Genomic DNA, 25,095 nt, shown 5'->3' on the forward strand with positions numbered 1-25,095 from the left:
AAGCTTCAAACCAGTTCCACTTGTAACTTTTCTAACTTGTGTGTGGGTGTTTTGGGGGTTTTATTACTAAATCAATACCTGAGGTGTGTGGTGAAAACCTGTTGCGCTAATGTCGAAGTGGTAGGAGAAGTTGAGGTTTAGTCTGATATAGAGTGTCTGAAAAAGTCTGTCGACAACCACAGCCCATGCGAACTGGAACTCCAAGAAATGTCATTAGTGCCATGCTCTCCTCGCCAAAAAACAGGTCTCAATGTGAAGACACGTCGAAAGGAAGTTTCGCTTGGTTTGTTTTGGCCGCAAAATTAAAATATCCCACGCCTGCTCGACGTGAAGCGAGGAAACGAACGTCCGCCTTGCAGGATTCCCTCGCGACTTCACGTGTCGTATGTTGAAGACTAGAAGAAGAGGAGCAGGTGGGAGGGCATAACTACACAAAAAAAAAGAGGCGCTCTGAGTAGAACAGAGGAAACAGAAGCAATGTGGATGTAGACCAACTACTCACTTGTTCGTCTAAGTCTTATTTGCTCTATCACGAACACTAGGTGCTGCTGGACGGTCTAAGAACTTACACCAAAGAGGAACCCTAGGAGAAACAGCTTTCTTCTTGAGGCACCAAAGTGAGCACCACTTGAAGATTCATTCCCTTCGAGAAACCAGAAAGTGACCAAGAAACAACTCAAGCAAGATGAACCTCCACAGATGTGAACCTTTCAATGCCAACATCCTCATTTTTCCCTAAAAGATCTGGAAGCTCAAAGTGAAAGAAAACTATGGGTGAAAAGTCTTGGAACTTGAAAGGATTTGTCTTCTGGATATGGAGCACCTACATGATCCTAGGCTCAGGTAAGCTTGACATTCAGTTGGTCCCTGATAGTGTCAAATAATCTACAACTGCTTTGTGTTTTTCTGATTGGTTGATGGGATCTAACAGTGTCCTATAAGGAAAACCTATTTTGATCATTACTCGTTAATACAGCAGGTATGGTAACTTGTGTGTGATGGACTGTCACATTGACATGTATGTTTTGACATCCCTCAAAACCTTACTTAAAATGTTAAGCTGTATATCTTTCCTTCCGGATTTTCTTGTGCAATAGCCCTTAGTCTAGGTTTTCTTGGTATTTCTCTTCCTCATGTTTCTGGTTCCAGATTCAGATCATTCCTAGGAACAGTCGGGTAGCACTAACAAACTTGGCGAAGAAAAAGATCCCCTTAGGAAAACTGCTTCTCTACATTTGACCCATCCTTGGTAGAGAACACACAAGCACACACTAGCGGCTACGTTGCTACTAGGTTTGAGTTTGTATTTTATTGTACTGTTCAACGACAGTTAACCAATGAGTAACATTTGCATTTAATTTACATTAGACAGTGATATCAGTGACTTGGCACTGCTGTGTCTGATCCACTCGTATCAGTGCAACACACACTAACACACCAACCTCCACATCAGTGTCACTGCAGGACTGAAATTCAGCCAATAATAATACCTGTAATGGTCCTGACCGTTTCAGGAGCCGGATGAAAGGAGGTAAACAAAGTATGCAGAGCAGCAGATGTCTTACCGGCTGTAAATGTAGAATTACAACTGGCAAGTGGAGCTGATAAACAATAAGAAATAATGTAATGTCTGACTGGTATAAGTGTTTATGCATTTGGTGCATCCCTGATTTTTTTATTCTGGCTTGAGCCTGTACTTCTCATGTTTTTCCTTTAATTTTTCAGTTAATTAATGAATTGTAAATGGAGATTTTTATTTTAGCAATATTTTTCAACAAGTTTGATTTCTTAAAATATTCTTTACTGACAAATCTGCACTCTTTACAGAATATTAATTCATATTAATAAACAATGTATGGGAAATAATAGAAATAAACAGGATTAATCTCACGGTACTTGTCAGGCTTGATGTCCAAAAAAGCCCCCTCAAAAAACAGTATGTACACATTGAAAGGAAAAGTATTATTAATGTGAGATAAATTACAGTTATGATATGAATTTTATTTTATTATTTTGGACATTTTCAGTTTATTTATATTGGCCACCTCAATAAATCCTGGATGATCTGAGTTTGCAAAACATGAGTTAATTGGTAATGATCTTAATCAATGAACTGATTTCTTTGTTGAAAGAAAAAAAAACATAATATGTAGCCTGTATGAAAGGTGTGGAATATTTTATATTAATTTTTGATTGAGAGCGCCACGGTGGCAGGTAGTGTGATAGTCACACAGCTCCAGGGTTCTGGGGTTGTGGGTTCGAGTCCCGTGAGGAGTTTGGTGTGTTTTCCTCGTGTCAGTGTGGGTTTCCTCTGGGTGCTCCGGTTTCCTCCCTACAGCCGGGCTGAAGTGGCACATGTCATTAACGAAGGAAAAATCCATAATAAAAAAATGGGAGATACAGATCCCTCTCCTAGAGAGAGAGAGAGAGAGAGAGAGAGAGAGAGAGAGAGAGAGTGTAAAGTTTATATGCGCTATATCATGTCTTTAATAATTGCTTTGGCAACAGTAAAACTTCAGAAATCCGTGTCATTAACTTGGTACCACTTTAAAATGACTACACTTATAAATGGTTATAAATGTTTAAAAAACACTGTCTAATACATGGTTTTTAATTACATTGTAAACACCTTAAAAGTCATTTATAATCATCTGAAACAGAGGTAGCCTCTTTTTTTTCTAATAGTGAAACTGTCAGAGAACTTACTGAAAGTGTCGAGGTAAAAAACATGCTGAGACTTTAGAATGTGAAATTAGTCATTTCATATGTTAAGGGGCACAACATTATCACTGATGTCTAAAAAGACATTTCATCAGTGGTTAATTGACTAAACCTGGTGAGTAAATGGTTAAACATATCAACAAATATGAAGTGTCTGGGTACTGAAGTGAGGTCTGAGGATCTGAGGTTTAACGGTGTAGATGGATGTGGGTTCACTGTTTGGCAATCAGCAGGCCACTGTTGAATTTTCTATCTATGTATTATAAATGATTGTTAATGATTATTTTGCATTTACGACCTAATTAATAACCTTACATAAACAAATTGTAAATCATAAGTGTAGTCTTATTCTGAAGTGGTACCTTTAACTTTTAAAATAAATTTGTAAATGGCAGCTGCACTTTACAGTCTGTGATTGGTGTACAGTGAATGGAACTAAAACCAAATTGTGCAATATGGTGGGTGACTGTCTGTGAGGAGTGTGGTGTGTTCTCCCTGTGTCTGCGTGGGTGTCCTCCGGGTGACTGTCTGTGAGGAGTGTGGTGTGTTCTCCCTGTGTCTGTGTGGGTTTCCTCCGGGTGACTGTCTGTGAGGAGTGTGGTGTGTTCTCCCTGTGTCTCTGTGGGTTTCCTCCGGGTGACTGTCTGTGAGGAGTGTGGTGTGTCCTCCCTGTGTCTGCGTGGGTTTCCTCCGGGTGACTGTCTGTGAGGAGTGTGGTGTGTTCTCCCTGTGTCTGCGTGGGTTTCCTCCGGGTGACTGTCTGTGAGGAGTGTGGTGTGTTCTCCCTGTGTCTGCGTGGGTTTCCTACGGTTGACTGTCTGTGAGGAGTGTGGTGTGTTCTCCCTGTGTCTGCGTGGGTTTCCTCCGGGTGACTGTCTGTGAGGAGTGTGCTGTGTTCTCCCTGTGTCTGCGTGGGTTTCCTACGGTTGACTGTCTGTGAGGAGTGTGGTGTGTTCTCCCTGTGTCTGCGTGGGTTTCCTCCGGGTGACTGTCTGTGAAGAGTGTGGTGTGTTCTCCCTGTGTCTGTGTGGGTTTCCTCCAGGTGCCCCAGTTTCCTCCCACAGTCCAAAAACACACGTTGGTAGGTGGATTGGCAACTCAAAAGTGTATGTAAGTGTGAAAGTTTGTGTTGCCCTGTGAAGGGCAACACAGGGTGTGTTCCTGCCTTGTGCCCAGTGATTCTAGGTAGGCTCCGGACCCATCGCAACCCTGAATTGGAGTTCAGAATTTTCCTGCATAGTTACCATTTTGATGATGACGTTTGGAGGAAGCAGTGACTGTATGTTGTTTGGTCATGTGTAAATTTCCATCATTCTTTGCTCTTTTTCAGCCTCGTCCACAGCACCCTCTGTTACACACTGTGAACTCCTGCATTATGCAAACATCACCTGTTACTGGACCGCGGTCAGTCCAGAGATCACCAACTACACACTAGCAGTCAACATGTAAGAAACAGCCCAGAAAACCTCCTTTTGATTGCTATGTTTGCTTTTAATCCATTGAAATGCTTTTGTTCAACCACAGCTAGTTTCAAAGTTTAGTTGAATGATAAATGGCTTAATTCAAATTAAGGTAGCCTAGTATTGAAGCCGTAGTCCAACTTAACACGGTGCCACCTTAAAAAAAGTCTTCACCATTTACCATACACTGTCAAAAAAGTGTCACTGTGGTGGTACCCTTAACGGAACACATTCAGGATCTTTAAGTAGGGCACATATTTATATTTTATTCGATTATAATTGTAGATTTAAAATTGTAATTACTTCATACGCTCCATTTCATTTCCTGGACTCCTCTAGTGTGCACTGGAGCTTAAGGCTAATGTAGTTATCAGAACCCTATAAACAACCAATTACCATTGAGCTAACTGCAATATCACCACAAACCTGGCTCAGATAAGTTGAATTTCAATATGTAGAGGGACTTTACGTTGTGAGTTTAGTGAGAAATAAAGATTGGTTCAGTCTCTTAGTATTTGGCAAGTCTGCCTTTCAATGTAATGACAGTAAAAAGCTATAAAATCTGTAAAGATTATGGAAATTACATGAGACATAAGAAAGAAACACTATGAAATATGTGCTGAAATACCTAACAAACCAGGACAACTAGGTAGTATTACTTTAAAATTACAGTTTCAAAATCATTGTGATGCTTCCCTGAGCTGTAACCCCATCCAGGGGGTGTTCCCACCTTGCGCTCAGTGATTCCGGGTAGGCTCCGGATCCACCGCGACCCTGAACCTCTGTTGTTGCTACTCCAGTGCTGTAAAGGAGCCCATGAGCCCGGTCTTTGCAGTCAATTTTGCTATTATTAAACAAACATAATACACCTCATTGTGCCAGTGCAACAACGTGAGCTGCCACCATTGGGAGATCAATACAGTTTTACAGTTTACGTCCTACAGAAATGTAAGAGTTCGTCTATATTTACAGGGTTCAGCTGTGTTTACCCAAACCATTTGTTAAAATGAAGATGTGTTTGACAGGAAACGGCACACAGCCTTCCTGTCTGTGGTCTCTTTTTAAAAGGGGTGATATGGCAGGAGAGTTGTGTGCATTGAAGGTTGAATATCACTGGGAAAGAGACATATGTTGCATAATTATGCATCGCAAGTGTGTGTAAAATCTCTTGTTAACAATGGCTTGTTATTGAATCAGGAACTACTTCTTCACTAATGCTTTGTAGGCAGCGTGCAATGAAATTCTCACAGAAATGTTTCATCTCCACCCTATTAGTTTCTCTCCTTTTATGCCCATAGCAACCAATGACACTGACGTATTCTTTGCAGCATGAGAAGGTGCATTGTCATGCATGAAGATGATTTTGCTACGGATATCATGGTTTTTCTTTTTGTACCATGGAAGAACGTGGTCAGTCAGAAACTCGTTATATTTTGCTGAGGTCATTTTCACACGTACAGGAACCCTAAAAGGGCCTACAAGCTCTGTCCCCATGACTCCACCACCTCCTCGCTGACATCACAGCTTTGTTGGCACACGGTGGCCATCCACCAACCAGCTACATCTGGACCATCCAGGGTTGAACAGCACTTATCAGTAAACAATGCAACCGTGTACCCACTGCAACCGTTTCAGCTTGTCAGCACTGGTTAGGGGTGGCCGAATAGTAGGTTTATGCACAACTGCAAGCCTTTGGAGGATCCAGACTTGGCATATCTTTTACAATTTACAGGGAAAACCTTTCGTCACATATTTATCAAACACTATCACATGAAACGATATCTCTGCACCCAAGCAGGTCCTCTTTGCTCATTTCAAGAAATTATTTTGGAGGAAGTAATGGCATCTGCAAGTGAGATCTTCTCACCTGATAAGGTCGCACTTTAGAAGCAGAGTTGACTGATGAAGGTTAAAAAAGCTTATGAAATTCTACAAAAAAAATCACCACGAGAAAAGGAGATTTCAGCATCGGTGTTATGGGACATGACTTCACTGGACAGGAGGTGCTTTTGTAGAGTAAATAACTCCTGGAGTGAGAGTACACAAAGGACATGAGAGTCCACGTGCTACATCAAAGGGTGTGACTTGAAAAATAGTGAGAGCAGAGACAGTGAATGAGGGGGGGAGAGAGAGAGAGAGAGACATAATAACTGATGCCATATGTGGGTGGTTAGAAGTTCTGAGAGTGTGAACATGGGTGGAACTCTACCAACAAGGGAATGTCCCACAAAGAACATTGCTGTGAGTACCTCCAGCATGTCTTCATTTTGTTCTCTTACTACCACTAATCACATACTAACCCAGCCATCCATGTGATGGGAGAAAATGAGGTTGATCAGATCAGTGATTTTAATTGTGGACTGGGGTGATGTTTGTGATCCGTCGAAAATAATTCCTTAATTATGTTTAATAAGACGGTTCTCTGATAAGGCTCCAGAGTGGTGCAGAGATCTAAGTGTGGGCTCTATCACTGAGAGACTGCGACTTCAGCTTCATCCACCTGAGGCCAGAAGTCCTAGTGAGCACAGCTGTTGGTAGGGCAGCCCCCGTTTCTCTCTCTGCTCATGGTGCTAGCTTATCACAAGTCATCTGTCAGCTGATGCATCAGATCTGGGCAGTTTGCTTTGTCGTTCAGTGTGTTAAGCTCAGTTTTGCATTAGCAGCAGTTTAGAAAGAAGCAGTGGGCTGACTTCAGATGAAGGAAGTAAGGCTGGTGGCGTTTGTAGAGTTACACACTGATGACGCTCATAATTGGGTAGAAAATTTACACATAAATAAACCTAATTAGGGACAAAAAAAGATGCTCTGATCCTAATAATAATACAATTATTTGTTTACAATATTTTGCAGAACAGATTGTGAAACATATGCAAATTACAAGCCCCTGGGCTTCTGCAGTACCATCCACACACAGTGCGGAGTGAACATCGGCTCAGTGTTTCACTGCTTTTGTGTGGATGTGCTTGCGTCTTCTCCTGCTGGAACCCTCAGATCAGCTCGTCACTGCCTCCTCGGGAGCAATGAAGGTATCAGTTCCGTCAAAGAAAAAAACTATATTCTTTTATTCTGCTATTAGAGCAGTGTAATGATCATTCAGATTCACATTCGGTTTATATTATCGTAAAAATAAAAATCGTTTTAAAATAGCATTTCTTACTGTGTGAAATGTTGTAACTCCGTTGAGCTGCTAGAGAGCAATGACCAATACATTTTCACTTGTTTTTGTCATTTTGAGCAGTTAAGATGTACCCTCCAAACATCAAAAATCTCATCCCTGTGCCAAGAAATCCCCACTGTCTGAGACTGGAATGGACAGAGGATCTATCCATTTACCCACATTCTGAGAAAGACAAAGTTGTTCTACAGATAGAGTACAGAACTCATCAGGTATCAACACACCACAAATACAATGCTGTGAAAAGGTTTTTGCTGTCCTCCTATTTTTTCAGGCTAATGTATGTTTCAATAACTTTCTCTCTTATCTTCTGGAAGTTCTCTTTTCACACATAGCCAGTAGATGATGGAAGCCTTTTTTCCTTCAGTACTGAGCCTTTTAAACCTGTGCTTGGTGTTTACTCAGATTCTCATTGTGTTTTACTTAATTTTATTGGAAGATCTGGAAAATTTAAGTGTGACAAATTCACAAAAGTGTTCCCTGCCTCTCCACATCATTCGACAGTATGTTTTTAATCAAGTAGTATCTAAATAAGTGTGTATTTGTTGTTCATTTCAGGCTCAGCCCTGGACAGTGAGAACTGCGCATCACAGCTTGCAAATAGAGCTGTGTGGGTTATCTCCAGGTACCAAGTACTATGTGAGGATCAGAGCACAGGACACTAGAGCCCAAAAGCACTGGAGTTCCTGGAGTGTTATTAGAGAAGTCACAACAGCAGAAGCTGGTGAGGATGAACGGGAGGAGGATGGAGGGATGGTTAAAGTAATGGAAATACTGGCCATGGCAAAAATTTATTAGGGTCCTAGCACGTAGTGCGGGGACCCTATTGCAATTGTCGGGTTTTTTATTATTATTATTATTATTATTATCATTTTTCTCGGCTAAAACTCATACTGGGCGGCAAGACGTCGCAGCAGGTAGATGTCGCAGTCACACAGCTCCGGGTGACTGTCTGTGAGGAGTTGGTGTGTTCTCCCTGTGTCTGCGTGGGTTTCCTCCGGGTGACTGTCTGTGAGGAGTGTGGTGTGTTCTCCCTGTGTCTGCGTGGGTTTCCTCCAGGTGACTGTCTGTGAGGAGTGTGGTGTGTTCTCTCTGTGTCTGCGTGAGTTTCCTCCGTGTGACTGTCTGTGAGGAGTGTGGTGTGTTCTCCCTGTGTCTGCGTGGGTTTCCTCCGGGTGACTGTCTGTGAGGAGTGTGGTGTGTTCTCTCTGTGTCTGGTGTTTCCTCCGGGTGCTCCGGTTTCCTCCCACAGTCCAAAAACACACGTTGGTAGGTGGATTGGCAACTTAAAAAGTGTCCGTAGGTGTGAGTGTGTGAGTGAATGTGTGTGAGTGTGTGTGTTGCCCTGTGAAGGACTGGCGCCCCCTCCAGTGTGTATTCCTGTCTTGCACCCAATGATTCCAGGTAGGCTCTGGACCCACCGCGACCCTGAACTGGATAAGCGCTTACAGATAATGAATCAATGAATAAAACTCATACTGGAGCAAAGACCGTAAGGCCCAGAGCCACCAATCTTTAAAGCAAGGTACAGCTGAGGTGCAATGAGAGAACTCTCGAAAATTACACCTATTGGCCTCAAGGTGGCGCTATAGCAATACCAAACGCGTTTACGCCCGTATCTCCTAACCCGTATAATTATTGGTGATTTTGTATTTAAATGGCTGACCAAAGGAAAACATGTATCTCCATTTTAGTTGAATTTGTAGTTTACAACATTATTAAAACCCAGCTGTTGTCCTGACAATTCTATAATGATTGGACCAATAGAAAGGCTCCAAAATGACTGTAAAACAAGTCTGTTTTTACACTGACTTCCACTTAAAGTTGATAAGATTTTTCCTTCTCCACTACAGTGACTATTTTAGAGGTACATTCTTTTTGACAGCAATGATATAGTCATCCCACAGTTATAAAATACCCAATGAATATATAACTTTTACAAACTTAAGCGTACAGAGAAAAAAATGTAGTAATAATAAACATGACATATGTGTCATAAATTACCCCATCATTTTTTATTGCCAGCCATAACCGCATCTTCTAAAAGTCCACGTATAATTTGTGTTTTATGTTTGTGTTTATTACCCTTAGCCCCGTCTGCAGCCCCAGAGGTTTGGCGGCACATCCAGCCAGAAAAGGGAGGACAGAAACTCATCACTTTGCTCTGGAAGGTAAATACACAGCCACTAGTCTTTAAACAACAACAAACATGCCGTCAGATTTGTTCTACAACTGAAAGAGACCCATTTGAAACTGCTTTATCTTAAAAGTATCACACTGTTTTTTTTTTTCCATCAGGTTCATTGTTGATTATTTTATTAGAACCCATTTTGGACAGCCTTGTACAACCAAAACAGCCTGGATTCTTTGTGGCATAGGTTCATCTAAGAGATTCTGACTCATATTTAGATGCGTGCATCCCCTCATTACATGTTGTGTCTGTCATTCCACTACATCCCAAGGGTGCTCTATTGGCCACTACAACATGGCTGACTGTGTAAAGCACTAAATAATATTCACATTATAAAATTGAACCCAAGTCTCAGCCCTTTGTTTACTTACTTTGTTTTGTAGCCCTTTGTAGCTTATAGCCATTTCACTGGCTATAACCATTGTTTACATTTAGAGGTGTTCATATTGGTGAACACCTGAATGCAGACTTTAACCAGTTGATGAGGCTTGACTGCAAGCATTGCATAGCAGTTCCATATATTCACATGGACCATATGCAGTTGTGGATAAGGACTTTTCAGGCTCTTTAAAAATGTCTTGTTATTTGTTGGTTTAGTCACGTATAAACCTGTGAGATGCTGTGTAATAATTTGCTAAATGAGCTGACGTAACTGTTATTTTAGACTTGTTTGCGCAGATCAGATTATTTAGTTAAATGTCACACTACCTTCAGAGCGTATAGCTATTTCACAATACAGGCTTCACAACTTACAGCCTTGAGGTATTTGCTAAGACTAACACTAGATTTAAATGGTCAGAGGGGGGAGAAGTGCTATTTCTGATTCCCAGAGTGTGTGGTTTAAAGTTTTGTCATTTCTGTCCTTACAATGTCGTGCCATGAAGAGAATTCTGTTGCCAGCACATGACCACTTCTTCTTTTCGTGCTTAAAGAAACCTCAGCTGAATGTGGCAGTACTGATTTTAATTTTCTTTGTGCAAATACACTGCGTTATGAACATGCAGTGGCTGAGACAAATGTAAAGGACTAAGGTGGTGGTGCCACAACATGGTGGAGGGCTATAATAATTTACACTACTGATCATTTCATATAAGCAGAATTACCTGTGAACTTGCCTCATCTCATTAGCATCCCCACACTCATAACACCTCAGCCCTCTTGTGTAATAAATGCTTAATGAGTCCAAGCTGTGCTTTGATTAATCTGTGATGGTGGCTGAGTTGTTATTGCTTAATGTGTGTCTGAAGGAAGCGAGAATATGAATAATGACAAGCAGGAAGGACAAGCAGGTTTCTTCGAATTGTGTAAGTGGATGAAGTAACTCCTCACACATACAAATGTGGGTTTTACTCTGTTTTGGGTTCAAGTATTTCTCAGAATCATGCAGCAATTAGTACACCACGATCATTCTTTATCACTGTTGGCAGGGTATGATTTGATGGAAATGCATATGTTTTTAAACCTGGAAGATATCTGGGATATTGTCTTCATATCTGAGCAAAAAGTCAGCATTTAGAACTGTTTTTATTGTAATTAAATGCTCATTTTAACTAAAAAATGTATGTTATTTCACAGAGAGCCAGCAAATATATATATATATATATATGTACAGGGGTTGGACAATGACAGTGAAACACCTGGTTTTAGACCACAGTAATTTATTAGTACGGTGTAGGGCCACCTTTTGCGGCCGATACAGCGTCAGTTGGTCTTGGGAATGACATACACAAGTCCTGCACAGTGGTCAGAGGGATTTGAAGCCATTCTTCTTGCAGGATAGTGGCCAGGTCTCTACGTGATGCTGGTGGAGGAAAACGTTTCCTGACTCGCTCCTCCAAAATACCCCAAAGTGGCTCAATAATATTTAGATCTGGTGACTGTGCAGGCCATGGGAGATGTTCAACTTCACTTTCATGTTCCTCAAACCAGTCTTTCACCAGTCTCGCTGTGTGTATTGGTGCATTGTCGTCCTGATACACGGCACCGCCTTCAGGACGCAATGTCTAAACCCTTGGATGCAAATTTTAGTCCAATTTAGCCATGAAACCTCCCACACTAAAATGACAGGTGTTTCAGTTTCATTTCCGTTTCTCTGGAGGACTGTCCTCTGGGGGTTGCAGAATGTAAGTTGTTGTCTTGGACTAATTTTATTTGCAGTGGACTTTCTCTCCACTCAATTTTAGTGCAAATTTAAGATTTTACTGGAAACTGGACACAAATGCTAGTCCCTAGATAAAGTAAATCAGAGAAGTGATTTTGTGTTCAATTTCTGTTTTAGTTGACACTGACTGTAATCTCTATCTTAAAAATCAGACCTCAGACATTTGGAAACTGCTTTACCACATGCAGATAAACCTTCAAGACAGTTTCAGAATCATCAGCTTGATTCATCAGATACCGAAGAGGGAGTCGCTGGCTTTATATTAGGAGTACAGATACGTTCTACAGTGTTCTACAGAGTGTTCCACTCTGTTGTCATTAATGGTTTTGTACTGTCCAGGTTAAATGACCTTTGATCTGTTATTGGGGATAATATTGTATCCAAAAAGTGTGTGAGTTTTGGTTTAGAGGATTTAGAGATGGTGATTTTGATGTTGGCGATTGTCATTTTTAATACTAATATACTGTTACCATAAAATTACAAAGACAGGAGAATGTTGGAACACTTAAAAATGTATTTCTAGACCTGATGTAAACAGATGTGTCTGAGGAAGCAATCACAAAATGAGTAATATAATGGTAACTGGGCAATCCACTGATGTCTTATTTTCTCTCAGCCTCCCCAGTGGCCTGATTGTAATGGTGTAATTCTGCACTATGCTGCTTCTTGCTGGAGTGATGCAGACCGCTCTCACTGGGAGTGTGGTTACCTGGACTCGTCCAGCACATCCTGTAGCCTCCCAATCTCTGCCCACACCTGGACCTGCAACCTGACCTCATCCAACTCTGCTGGAACGTCACCTGCAGCTTATATACACATAGCTGAAGATGGGAACACAGGTGATTAACAGATTTATTCTCGCTATCAAACACAGTTCACAATAGTTTCAAGCTGCAGACATGATGGGGAATGTTGCACAGCCTGATATAACTTAACATAAATAATATACGCAGTGAATCTTTAAGTTGAACTCTTTTAAAACAGTTTGCTGTGATTTGTTCTAGTGCTCGGCACTCCCATAGACGTCAAAGTCACTCCACTGGACGACTTTCAACTGAGAGTGGAATGGACAGCTACAGTGGACCAATCAGAAGCCAGCTTTGTGGTGGCGTGGTTTCCTATCCCAAACAACACAGCCAATGCTTTGTATTGGAAGATCTTGAATGGGTCTGCAAAGAGCTTTAATATCACAGGTGAATAATTAGAGATTATAGAATGCTCAGAAAATGGCTTTGAACCCTATTTAATGTCACAGTCAGTCTACACTAGCAACAACCTAGCATTGGATAGTACTCTGAACAACGTGCAGTACCCTAGCAGCCACTTGGAACATCAGAGTATCCACCTCGCAACCTCTAAGAACAAGGAGAGATGTCATAATAACCACATAACTGTAGCCTAGCAGAGTCCTCCAGTACCATCGCAAGCACCAAGAAAAACAGGAAATATTATAGCAACAACTTAACACTTTATCATATGCCTTATAATTGCCATGGCAACCATCTTGATGCATCTTAGCAGTGTGGTGAAGTTGCTTAAACTGCAAAATATATCTGTTTTTCTGAGGAAGAGACCTTTTCTAGTTGAACCGTATTTTGAAATAAAGTGCCAGTCAAATGTTTGGACACGCCCACTCAGTGAGGGTTTCCTTTGTTTCGGGACATTTTCTACATTTTGTGAATGTACAGAACCAGGCAAAAGTTTGGACACATCTACTCATTCAATCGTTTATCTTTGATTTTTACTATTTTCTACGTTGTAAATGAATATGAAAGACATTAAAACTATGAAGGAACACGTGTGGAATTATGTAGTAAACAAAAATGTTAAACAAACCAGAATATGTTTTATACTTTAGATTTTTCAAAGTAGCCCCCTTTGGCTTTGATGACAGCTTTGCGCACTCTCAGCGTTCTCTCAGTCGGCTTCATGAGGTCGTCACCTGGAACGGTTTTCAGTGAACAGCTGTGGCCTCATCAAGAGTTAATTTGTAGAACTGTTCACCTTCTGAATGTGTCTGAGACCATACCCTGGGTTGTGCAGAGGTAGGGGCTGGTACACAGTTCTGTACAGTGACCAACGACTAATGAGAAGATGTGTCCAAACTTTTGACTGGTACTGTATATAGATAGGCCAATGTAGGTTTTGGGCATAACCAGTGAGAGATATTATTTGGGTAGTATTTACGTATCAAAACATCTGATCCAACATATATTTATACTGACGTGTGCATGTGTCTCTGTGTTACAGATGGAGTATTTCCAGAAGTTCCCTACAATGTGTCTGTTCAGGTCCTTTACAAGACTGTAGTTGGAGCGGCAGGTTTTGACATTGCCTTCTCCAGACAAGGAGGTCAGATATTAAACATTACTTAATGTTTAATGTTAAGCAGGTCAGGGTACATCAGATGGCAAAGTATGTCTTGCTCGTCATGGTGCAGTGGTTTCAGCATCAGTCCTGTTATCAATGATGCTTCGGCTATTCGACCCTGGGTGTCTAAGTGAGGACGTCCATAAATTGCATCATTCACATCCTCCTCAAAAATATTAAAAGATCTCTTTAATAGACATTATTAATTATACTCTCCCTAAGAGCAAGGAGACAGCGGTCCACCGAGGGCAAAGTTGGAGGTCCATTAGTGTTTTGCACAGTGTTTACATTTGTTTCCTTCATTAGGTTATTTTTGTTATTCTTTATAAATAAGATTAGTAAATAATTTTAATCAGCATAGTGTCAACATTTTTAGCATTTAATCATTTTATATCAGGCTTATACTCATTATTATATCTCTCAGAGTTGTTGGTAATATTTGTATTAGTTTGTTTTCCAGAATAAAAGTCTCTGTGAATGTAAACTCTGTTTGAGGAGATTATAAATGAGTTATATCCTGTACAGGACAGTAGTCTGAGTGGTCCGATGGTGGACCAGCAGTGGTGTGCCAGCCTTTTTATGCCAGTGCCAGTGGAGTCTAGATGTACAAGATTAATGCCAATTCAATGTTTGTTTAATGTTTTTATTGCAATAAGTAGCAATATATAATTGCAATAAGATAATGTCTTTATTATGCAGCACTAATTTCTCTGTGGAAATTATCTCTGTACAGCATCAAGTACAGCATATTGAGCTTAGGGTGAGATCAATTATGCACTCCAGAGACTTTCAAATGATGGCCTTGTTATTTTCTGATCGTCACTGATGTTCTCTTCAAGAAGTAACTGCTAGAGAAACTGCTAAACTGCTCTTAGCTCAGATCTCAAGCTCAGTTTGTGTGATTTTCATTCTTCTGTGTCATAGCTCCCTCTGTTGGCCCGGTGCTGGAAGTGCTTCAAACAGCGAGCGACCATGTGATTCTGAAGTGGGAAGCCGTACCTCTAGAGAAGCTCCATGGATTCGTCCAAAACTACACCATTCTGTACAAAACCAATGGCAAAGAGAGATGTAAGGCCTCTCAGGTTTGACCTTGAAATGCACATGACATGTGAACATTCATAAAATTAAGGCTAAGTGTAGACAATATGAATTTATAGTGAGAATTCATTACTGGGACTGCAGTTTAGCCCAGGACTAGGTTTAATCCATGGCTAGAAGAGCATTCCTATATGTATTAAATCTCTAAATGTCTTTATATCCACACACCTAATTAATAAATAATCTACTTTAAAGGGACATAGTGAAAAACACTGACCATTGCTGCATCTGTTAAACACATGCCTACACATGTCAACACTATAGTTTTAAAGAGAGATATTCCGTGTTAAAGACCTGAAAAAGCCCATTCTGATGATGTATCTTGAAGGTGGGAGGAAAGTTTGATAAACTACATCTGCTTTGGAGAATGAGACCAGGCTGTTTGACATGTTTTGACCTCTAGCTAATGCAGAAATTAAGCCATTCATTCATTCATTAATCCAGTTCAGTGTTGGATCCAGGGCCTACCCGGAATCATTGGGTGCAAGTCAGGAACACACCCTGGAGGGGACGCCAGTCCTTCACAGGGCAACACACACACACTCACACCTACGGACACTTTTGAGTCGCCAATTCACCTACCAACGTGTATTTTGGTACTGTGGGAGGAAACCGGAGCACCCGGAGGAAACCCACACAGACACAGGGAGAACACACCACACTCCTCACAGACAGTCACACGGAGAAACCCATGTAGACACAGAGAGAACACACCACACTCCTCACAGACAGTCACCCGGAGGAAACCCACGCAGAAACAGAGAGAACACACCAAACTCCTCACAGACAGTCACACGGAGGAAACCCACGCAGACACAGAGAGAACACACCACACTCCTCACAGACAGTCACCCGGAGGAAACCCACGCAGACACAGGGAGAACACACCACACTCCTCACAGACAGTCACCCGGAGGAAACCCACGCAGACACAGGGAGAACACACCACACTCCTCACAGACAGTCACCCGGAGGAAACCCACGCAGACACAGGGAGAACACACCACACTCCTCACAGACAGTCACCCGGAGGGAACCCACGCAGACACAGGGAGAACACACCACACTCCTCACAGACAGTCACCCGGAGGAAACCCACGCAGAAACAGAGAGAACACACCAAACTCCTCACAGACAGTCACCCGGAGGAAACCCACGCAGACACAGAGAGAACACACCAAACTCCTCACAGAAAGTCACCCGGAGGAAGCCCACGCAGACACAGGGAGAACACACCACACTCCTCACAGACAGCCACCCGGAGGGAACCCACGCAGACACAGGGAGAACACACCACACTCCTCACAGACAGTCACCCGGAGGAAACCCACGCAGACACAGAGAGAACACACCACACTCCTCACAGACAGTCACCCGGAGCGGGACTCAAACCCACAACCTCTAGGTCCCTGGAGCTGTGTGACTGCGACACTAACCTGCTGCGCCACCGTGCCGCCTGAAATTAAGCTGTAATGAATCCTATTACTGAAGGAACTTTGGAAGCAAAAAAATCACATCCTTATTTATTAATATATATATATATATGTCCATAAATAATGCCCAAGCTGTCCAGTCCAGGGTGTGTGCTTTGTTCAGGAGCCTGTGTTCAGGAGTCTTTCCACTAAAGAGCGTATTCAAACTCACTTTGTTCAGCTATTATTAAATCATTAAAAGTAATTTGAACAGATGTCCTAAACCTGTCACAATATAGTCTTAATATAGTCTTAATGGATTAACTCTATAATCTGTTACTGTTCTGCAGCGCGAATGCTTGGGGGAAATGTTCAGCAGTTTTCTCTGAGTGGTCTGTCAGCTGGAGAGTACTCCATCTGTGTGAAGGTCCACACAGCTGTGGGGGGCGCTGAAGGACCATGGGTCACTGTGGCTGTGGGTGAGTCAAACCCTTCTGAATCTGTATATACACACCATCTCAGGAGTATAATCATAAATACACTCTCAGATCACTGGGAGGCATCCTTTCACAGTACTATGGTGGGTGCCTCAGTGAGAATACATTGTCAGTCCCTTAAGACGGCGAGAGTTGTAACTTCTTCATTTGCAGTTGGAGTTTTAAGTTGCACTGAGATTATGCACTGGATCTTTGTTCATACAAATAACTTTGACATTGTACAGAGGAATCTGATCTGAGATCAGTTCTTTAACTTAGGCCTGCTCTGTAAATACCAGTATGTAATGCAGTATTTACTTGTATCTCACAGTTACACACTGCCTTTGGGAAGTTCTTATTTTGTGTGTGTGTGTGTGTGTGTTTCAGATAATCATTACATTAAGCTGATGGCCATAGTGTTATGCACTGCTGGCATACTGTTGATTTTCGTAATATTGCTGAGCCAGATTGAAAGGTAAGGTCAACATATGCTGAGAGCTAGATTATTTTTCATTTGTTTATTGGATTTTATAACACAATTATATCAATTAATTCATGTCTATAAGCCCTTATCCAGTTCAGGGTCGCGGTGGGTCCAGAGCCTACCTAGAATCATTGAGCGCAAGGCAGGAACACACCCTGGAGGGGGCGTCTGTCCTTCACAGGGCGACACACACTCACACATTCACTCACACACTCACACCTATGGACACTGAGTCGCCAATCCACCTACCAACGTGTGTGTGTTTGGACCGTGAGAGGAAACCAGAGCACCCGGAGGAAACCTGAAAAAAAAGAGGCAGATTTTGAAATATTGGAACATTTATATGTGAATTTGATGGCTTAAAACCACAGAAAACCTTTTATCTGACACTTGACATTGGGCATGGTTTTCTTGAGTTTATACTGGAATCATACAGAGCACCCCACTTCTATTTAAGCCTTTTTTTGGACACTAAACAAGCTGCTTAGGTGCATTTTAAATGTGCAGAATTTACATAAAAACACACATCCTATGTCTTTGTGACATTTTAGTTTGGTCCAAAACTATGCAGAAGTTATATGTTCCGCAGGTAAAAATTACTCTTCCATGATATACTTCCCCATATGAATACCAGCCTTAGACGTTGTTGTTGAAGTGGCTGAAACTGAAACTGTTTACTTCAGTAAGAACACTGAAAGGGCTGTATGCACGTTTGTGTACTAATATTTTGCCTCTGCAAATGGCTTATAATCTAAGTTGAAGTCAGTTACAAGGTATCTAGGAATATACTTGATATAAATCACCTCTAAACTACTAGCACTTTGTGTTATATTTATAGAAAGGGTAGAATTGAAGATGACGATGAATGATTGAATGATTTATTGTCATTGCACATTGTACTGGTACACTTAAACATTCATTCATTCATTCATTCATTATCTGTAACCCTTATCCAGTTCAGGGTCGCGGTGGGTCCAGAGACTACCTGGAATCATTTGGCGCAAGGCGGGAATACACCCTGGAGGGGGCGCCAGTCCTTCACAGGGCAACACACACACACATACATACATACATACGGACACTTTTGAGCCACCAATCCACTACCAACGAGTGTTTTTGGACTGTGGGAGGAAACCGGAGCACCCGGAGGAAACCCACGCAGACACAGAGAGAACACACCAACTCCTCACAGACAGTCACCCGGAGGAAACCCACGCAGACACAGGGAGAACACACCAACTCCTCACAGACAGTCACCCGGAGAAACCCATGTAGACACAGAGAGAACACACCACACTCCTCACAGACAGTCACCCGGAGGAAACCCACGCAGAAACAGAGAGAACACACCAAACTCCTCACAGACAGTCACACGGAGGAAACCCACGCAGACACAGAGAGAACACACCACACTCCTCACAGACAGTCACCCGGAGGAAACCCACGCAGACACAGGGAGAACACACCAACTCCTCACAGACAGTCACCCGGAGGAAACCCACGCAGACACAGAGAGAACACACCAACTCCTCACAGACAGTCACCCGGAGGAAACCCACGCAGACACAGAGAGAACACACCAACTCCTCACAGACAGTCACCCGGAGGAAACCCACGCAGACACAGGGAGAACACACCACACTCCTCATAGACAGTCACCCGGAGGAAACCCACACAGACACAGGGAGAACACACCACACTCCTCATAGACAGTCACCCGGAGGAAACCCACACAGACACAGGGAGAACACACCGCACTCCTCACAGACAGTCACCCGGAGCAGGACTCAAACCCACAACCTCCAGGCCCCTGGAGCTGTGTGACTGCGACACTAACCTGCTGTGCCACCGTGCCGCCCTACACTTGAACAATTAAATTAAAATACAGTCCCTAACAAACTAATAGCTGGAGGAGGAAAAAAAATGAGCAAAACGCTGTTGTGTGAAGAAAACATGTATCTCCAAAATAGTAACTTTACACAAGAAGGAAGAATCCTCATTAACTTTCAGTGGATGTCAGTGTAAGATACTGGAGATTTTCTCATAAAAAAAAACAGATTTACAGGTGCTTTTTTTGTTGTTGTTCTTTAGAATTCATCAGCTTCTCTGTCCCAGCATCCCAGACCCTGCTAAGAGCAGCTTGTCCAACTGGTCACCTGTTTCTGAAAGTCAGGTAAAGTCAGAAAGCCCAGTGACTTGTCTCTGTGATTATTTGAATTTTTTTTTGACAGAAAAAGACAAGTTTTGTTTGTTTCTTTGGTTATTTTTTACTTTGTTTAGAATGGTAGAGTTTGAATGACTATATTACAGCATCTTCGAGTATTACTAGCTAAATGTCAACAAGGACAGGTGGAAATGTTGTTATTTTTATTTTTGAATCATTATTTATACCGATAATCAAGTAATCACCCATCAGTGTCAGCAGTGATGGAACGTTGATGCTAGCTTGGAGCTACAGGTGTGATGTCACAGAGCTAAAGGATTGTTTTGCATGTGAGGACTGAAAAATACCATGCTCACTTCCATTTGGGGCAGGGCTTTGGAAGATGGCCATAATGATGCAGCTCTGGAAAAATCAGTGTCTGCTCCAACCAAGTGTTAATATTAAAATCCAGGAGGGTTTGTTATGCAATCTCAATGGCAAATCTTAAGGTTTGATGCGTACTTAATTGCATTTCTGTCTCGTTGTACCATGTAGCATAAATCAACAATCCTCAACGTCAGACCACCTCCTTCTCTTTTTGAGCTAATCTACGTGGGAGGAAAGACTGGCCTTGGGGATCATCACCGCCGCCGCCAGGACCACAGCCAAATCTGGGGTTTCAGCTACCAGTCTGTACCAACCCAGTCAATCAACCATGAAATCAAATCCCATCCCAACTTCCAAAGGTCAGTTTTAGCCAAAACAGATAAGGGAGAGGTTGGACAGTATGTCAATGCAGTGAATGCTGAAGAATACGTTCAAGATCTGAACACTGACCTCTGCTGTAAGGCCAAAGTGGTGATGAAACAGTCCGATCTCCAAACCCAAGTATTTTCTAGTTATCAGTCAGTCTCAGAACCCTGTCTTGGAATGGACGTAGTGGATCCACCCTTCTCTAGAAAATGTGTGTCAAAATTAGAGCTCGGTTCTCAGATTCAGGGATCTTCTGAAAGTCCATCAGTAGCTAAGTCCTCTCTTGGAGTGGAGGAAGCAGAGCTTGTCTATACCAATGTTTCTACCGATGTTCATGTCCCTGACTGCTATTCCAGTTTGAGAACTAAAGCAAAAGACTCATCAAATCCTCACCATAAAAATGGTTTTATTTATGTACTAGACTCTTGTTTCTACACCCAATTAGCCTCTACTTATGTACAAGTCCCTGAAGCTACCTTAGCCTATGCAGATCTTCTCTTGGAAACTGTGGACTCAACTGAGGATCACCATCAAGGTCAACTTATATCAGATATGGAATACCGTTGTTACTCTCATGTACCTTCCAATTACGTAGACGTACCTGTGTCTCTTTCTGAGGATGGAGAATCCACAAGCAGTCAGTCTCACATGTGTACAGAATTACAAATGATCGAAACATACAGGCCCTTGGGCCCTGAGGAGTATCCACGTCTCTTGCGAATGTCCTTACCGAAAACCAGCACAGAGGACTCAACAGATGTGGTAGAGTCATGAAAATGTGCACCTCACAAAGCCTCACTGTCTCAGAGACTACTGCAGATCTGATGGTACGATGTTGATGAGACAATCACAGCACACCTCAGTGAAATCAGGGACGTCAGCTGATGGTTACAGCTATTTCTGGACTCAAGGCCATCAGTCATCAGCTAATGAACTTTCCCTGATCAGGTCATAGACTTTTGACAAGGTGCTGTAGCACTAGCTGCTAGGGAGGTTAAAGGGCTGCCTCCCGTAACTGATCACGTTCACGTGTGACTGAATCTCAAAATCTCAAAATAGCCCAAAATCTCACCTCGCCACATTCTCTTTAAATCAGGCAAACGCTCAGAGTGGACAGATTTTGTGCCCTTCCCTTAGGTGTCAAGTGGTTTGTGTTCTCATAACCAGCTCAGCTACAGTGCTTGCTGTGACGGGATTTAACTGCCATTTGTATAAGGGAAGTGGTGCGTTGTTGAAACTGTGATCAGTTTTTATTGTTGTTGGTTTGTAGCTCCAGTTACATGTTTTGTTCTAATTGTTTATTTTGTGGTGTGAGATTAGTGTTGTTTTTGTACTGTATGAACTTTACATGTGAAGAGTGTCATGTTACTGTATTTAAATAAATAAATAAATAAAGTCTGGCTACAAATACCAAGAAATAGAATAAGATAAGTGATTCATTCTAATGGATCCTCTTTTTGTTGTTGTTTTGTGCATGTATGGTTTTTGTATATTTTTTATTTATTTAACAATTTTTAACCGTTTTTTTTACAGTTTTTTTGTGGTGATTCTACAGTTTTTAGCTACATGGCCCACATTTTACCCTTTTTTTTACTGATATTAAATTGTAACGTGTCAGAAACCACATAAGAATATAGATATACATGTGTGTATATGTGCTTGTGGAGATAAGGCATTATACTAGTACATGACAAAAAAAGAAAAATAATGAAATCCTTTTGACGTTTGTTAAAAACATCTAGATAATGTGTCCCGGCCGATGAGTCACGTTGGATGCTGCTGTATGTCGAGGCTAGAGACAGCAGTGATTGGTCGAGCAAGTGCTTAAATGCTTTTCAGGTTCATTCCTGTGAAAAACTAAAACAGCAAACTTGACTGAACTTTTCCTCTAAAGGAATTGGATGAGCTGAGGAAGGCAGATTTGCAGAATTTGGACTGGGTGAGAATTCAGCTGATGAAGCAGCTTGAGGAAGTGGAAGGGCATGCGGACTGGATCATTTCTACTGTGACTGGAAATCCCAACCGGGTCACTTTGTGTTTGGACAGATGGACTTATTCCCCATCCGCTTCCACAGTGCTGATCCGATGACCCCACGGTTCAGATAGGCCCCATTCCAACTGAGGGTTTAGAAATAAAGACATGCACCATCATTTTTATCAGGCCTGGTTTTGTTAGAATTGTGCATTGGGTGTTTATTCATTTTCCCCCAGAATTACATTTCTACAGTGAGTTACAGTTTCCAAAAATATAAAAACAAACTCACATATCACCCATGCATTAAACCCTAAAACAGACAGTAACCACACACTTCACGATGCATGAAATAGGTCAATCACACGGACTGTCACCAAAAGAAAAGCACTTTCCATTCTATAAATATGGACACAGTAAATGTAAATTGTTTGCATCAAAACTGGATAATCCTATTTACACTATCAAAGACATGTCCTGCATACAAATTTAGAATGGTTACAAGATTGGAGAATCAAAGTGTTGTTGTTGGGACAATGAAATCAAGGCTAATCTTGCTCTGTCCCAGTAAACATTTAGCCGTTGATTCAACGTTGAAATAACGTAATGACTGTCGTCTAATCAACGTTCTCTTAAGGTTGAAAATGAAAGTTGAAAAGACGTCCAAACACAAACATTGAAAAGACGTATCAGACGTATTTTGGACGTCCATTGACGTTATTAATTGGTCCCGAAATAAATTACTTGTATAAAACGCATTTTGGACGTCCACTGACGTTATCGATTGGTCACCACTTATTAAGATGGATTTTGGACGTCCACTGACGTTTAAAATATGTCCTTGACGGACAGACTACTTTTAGACCTATTTTTAACATCCAGGGTTGTTCCTGGTTTACTGGGGTGAATATCATTAGTCCCAGTAACAGCATTTTTTAACTCTTAAACTTAGCTAAGACATGGCTAACATTGCTCTTTTTTTAAATGACCACTAATGACAGAACATGCACATACCTCAAGCCTTTTTCCCAATTAAACTAAAATTTACTTGTGCATCATTGGTAGTGTCGCAGTCACACAGGTCCACGGGCCTGGAGGTTGTGGGTTCGATTCCCGCTCCGGGTGACTGTCTGTGAGGAGTGTGGTGTGTTCTCTCTGTGTCTGCGTGGGTTTCCTCCGGGTGCTCCGGTTTCCTCCCACAGTCCAAAAACACACGTTGGTAGGTGGATTGGCGACTCAAAAGTGTGTGTCTGTGTTGCCCTGTGAAGGACTGGCGCCCCCTCCAGGGTGTATTCCCGCCTTGCGCCCAATGATTCCAGGTAGGCTCTGGACCCACCGCGACCCTGAACTGGATAAGGGTTACAGATAATGAATGAATGAATGAATCATTGGCACTGACATGGTGGTGGTGTGTTAGTGTGTGTTGCATTAGTTGGAGTGGATCACACAGCAGTGCTACTTGAGTTTTAAACACCTTAGTGTCAAAGTTGGACTGGGATTAAGACACCAACCAAAAAAAAAAAAAAATCCATTTGGGCAGTGTACAGTGAGCACTAGACTTGACCGTCACAAACCGTGCAGCAACAAATGAGCTACTCTCTCTGACTTTACATGGTCACATGTACAAGGTGAACCATAAAGGCAGTTGTGTCTAATCGAGTGGACTGTGAGTGAACAGTGTTTAAAACCTCTAGCAGCACTGCTGTGTCTGATCAACTCATACAGCACAGTACACACTAACACACCACTACCGGGTCAGTGTCACTGCAGCACTGAGAGTGACCCACTTCCCAAACCATGGTCCTGACTGTTGAACAGCAGAGTGAAAAAGATTAGAGCAACAGATGGACCACAGTGTAACTTTTAAATGGACAGTGAATGCTTTTTTTAAAAATATTTTGGCTGAACAATGTGTGCATAAAAGTCATGAGCAGTAGGCTGTAGTTGGCAACAGAGGTGAAATACTGGAGTACGACTCTAGGTATGTGTGTGTGTGTGTAAATGAATAGTGTTTCCAGGAGACTTCCTCACTGCCCTCCTGCTCTAAAGCGGCGTCACTCAGAAATAATTCACAGCCGATTCCCACACACAAACACAACATAGTACAGAACTAGCTGAGCTGAACTGTTTCTCTGTGTGTGTGTGTGTGTGTGAGTGTGTGAGAGAGTTAGGGAGAGAGAGAGAGTGGGTGGGTGTGTGTGTGTGTGTGAGAGAGAGAGAGAGAGATAGAGAGGGAGAGTGAAGACCGCTGTAATCTGTGCTCCTCAGGTAAAAGAGCAGAGGATCCGGAACAACTCGAACAGCCAGTTGTTGTCCCGTTTTAGCTTCTTTTTCCCAGCGTGGGGCTGTATTTTCCTGACAGAAGGAAACAGAGCAGGAAAGAAAGCGTGGAGACCTGCTGAAACATGATGGAACTGAAGAAGAATAAGGTCTTCATTCTGCTGGACGTCCTCTGTGTATTTGTAGGTGAGTTAGATAAATAGCGTCTTGTCAACATGGCCGACCCTTTCACTTACAACTTACTGCTCACTGAGAAAGCATTTAAAAGTCTTGTTCTTTGTATAGTAACGTAAAAATATATACTTACGTACTGTAATTTACACCACTAAGTGTGTTTTGCAGGTGTTGTGTTCAATATTTCACGGATACTTTTCATAGTAGGTGCGTGACAGTGCATTC

General features: G+C 42.0%; 2 protein-coding genes across 2 annotated transcripts in view; both read left to right on the forward strand.

Annotated features, from left to right (window-relative positions):
- Positions 1-171: 171 nt before the first annotated feature.
- On the forward strand, positions 172-21,849 carry LOC136678858 (interleukin-31 receptor subunit alpha-like). Its single transcript, XM_066657023.1, has 14 exons — positions 172-843; positions 4,052-4,166; positions 7,032-7,207; positions 7,420-7,568; positions 7,915-8,080; positions 9,448-9,527; positions 12,325-12,547; positions 12,713-12,901; positions 13,959-14,060; positions 15,003-15,146; positions 16,939-17,067; positions 17,452-17,539; positions 19,640-19,721; positions 20,247-21,849. Exons 1-14 carry the CDS (start codon positions 771-773, stop codon positions 21,216-21,218), a joined length of 2,688 nt encoding a protein of 895 aa, XP_066513120.1. The 5' UTR covers positions 172-770; the 3' UTR covers positions 21,219-21,849.
- A 2,681-nt stretch (positions 21,850-24,530) lies between these two features.
- The window catches only part of LOC136677858 (phospholipid phosphatase 2-like), a 36,187-nt gene continuing 35,622 nt past the window's right edge, over positions 24,531-25,095 (forward strand). The window contains exon 1 of the mRNA XM_066655532.1: positions 24,531-24,882. Within this exon, the coding sequence (XP_066511629.1) occupies positions 24,822-24,882 (61 nt within the window). The 5' untranslated portion in view covers positions 24,531-24,821. The remainder of the gene's footprint in view (positions 24,883-25,095) is intronic.

This window comes from Hoplias malabaricus, chromosome Y (assembly GCF_029633855.1).
Source record: "Hoplias malabaricus isolate fHopMal1 chromosome Y, fHopMal1.hap1, whole genome shotgun sequence".
NCBI classification, from domain to species: Eukaryota; Metazoa; Chordata; class Actinopteri; order Characiformes; family Erythrinidae; genus Hoplias; species Hoplias malabaricus.

What these genes read in the sequence shown, in the direction of transcription:
- LOC136678858 (XM_066657023.1), top strand. Translation starts at nt 771, where the DNA reads ATGGGTGAAAAGTCTTGGAACTTGAAAGGATTTGTCTTCTGGATATGG. An exon ending in TACACACTAGCAGTCAACAT is followed by an intron (nt 4,167 to 7,031) that starts GTAAGAAACAGC and finishes AATATTTTGCAG; the next exon opens with AACAGATTGTGAAACATATG. An exon ending in TTGCTGAGCCAGATTGAAAG is followed by an intron (nt 17,540 to 19,639) that starts GTAAGGTCAACA and finishes GTTGTTCTTTAG; the next exon opens with AATTCATCAGCTTCTCTGTC.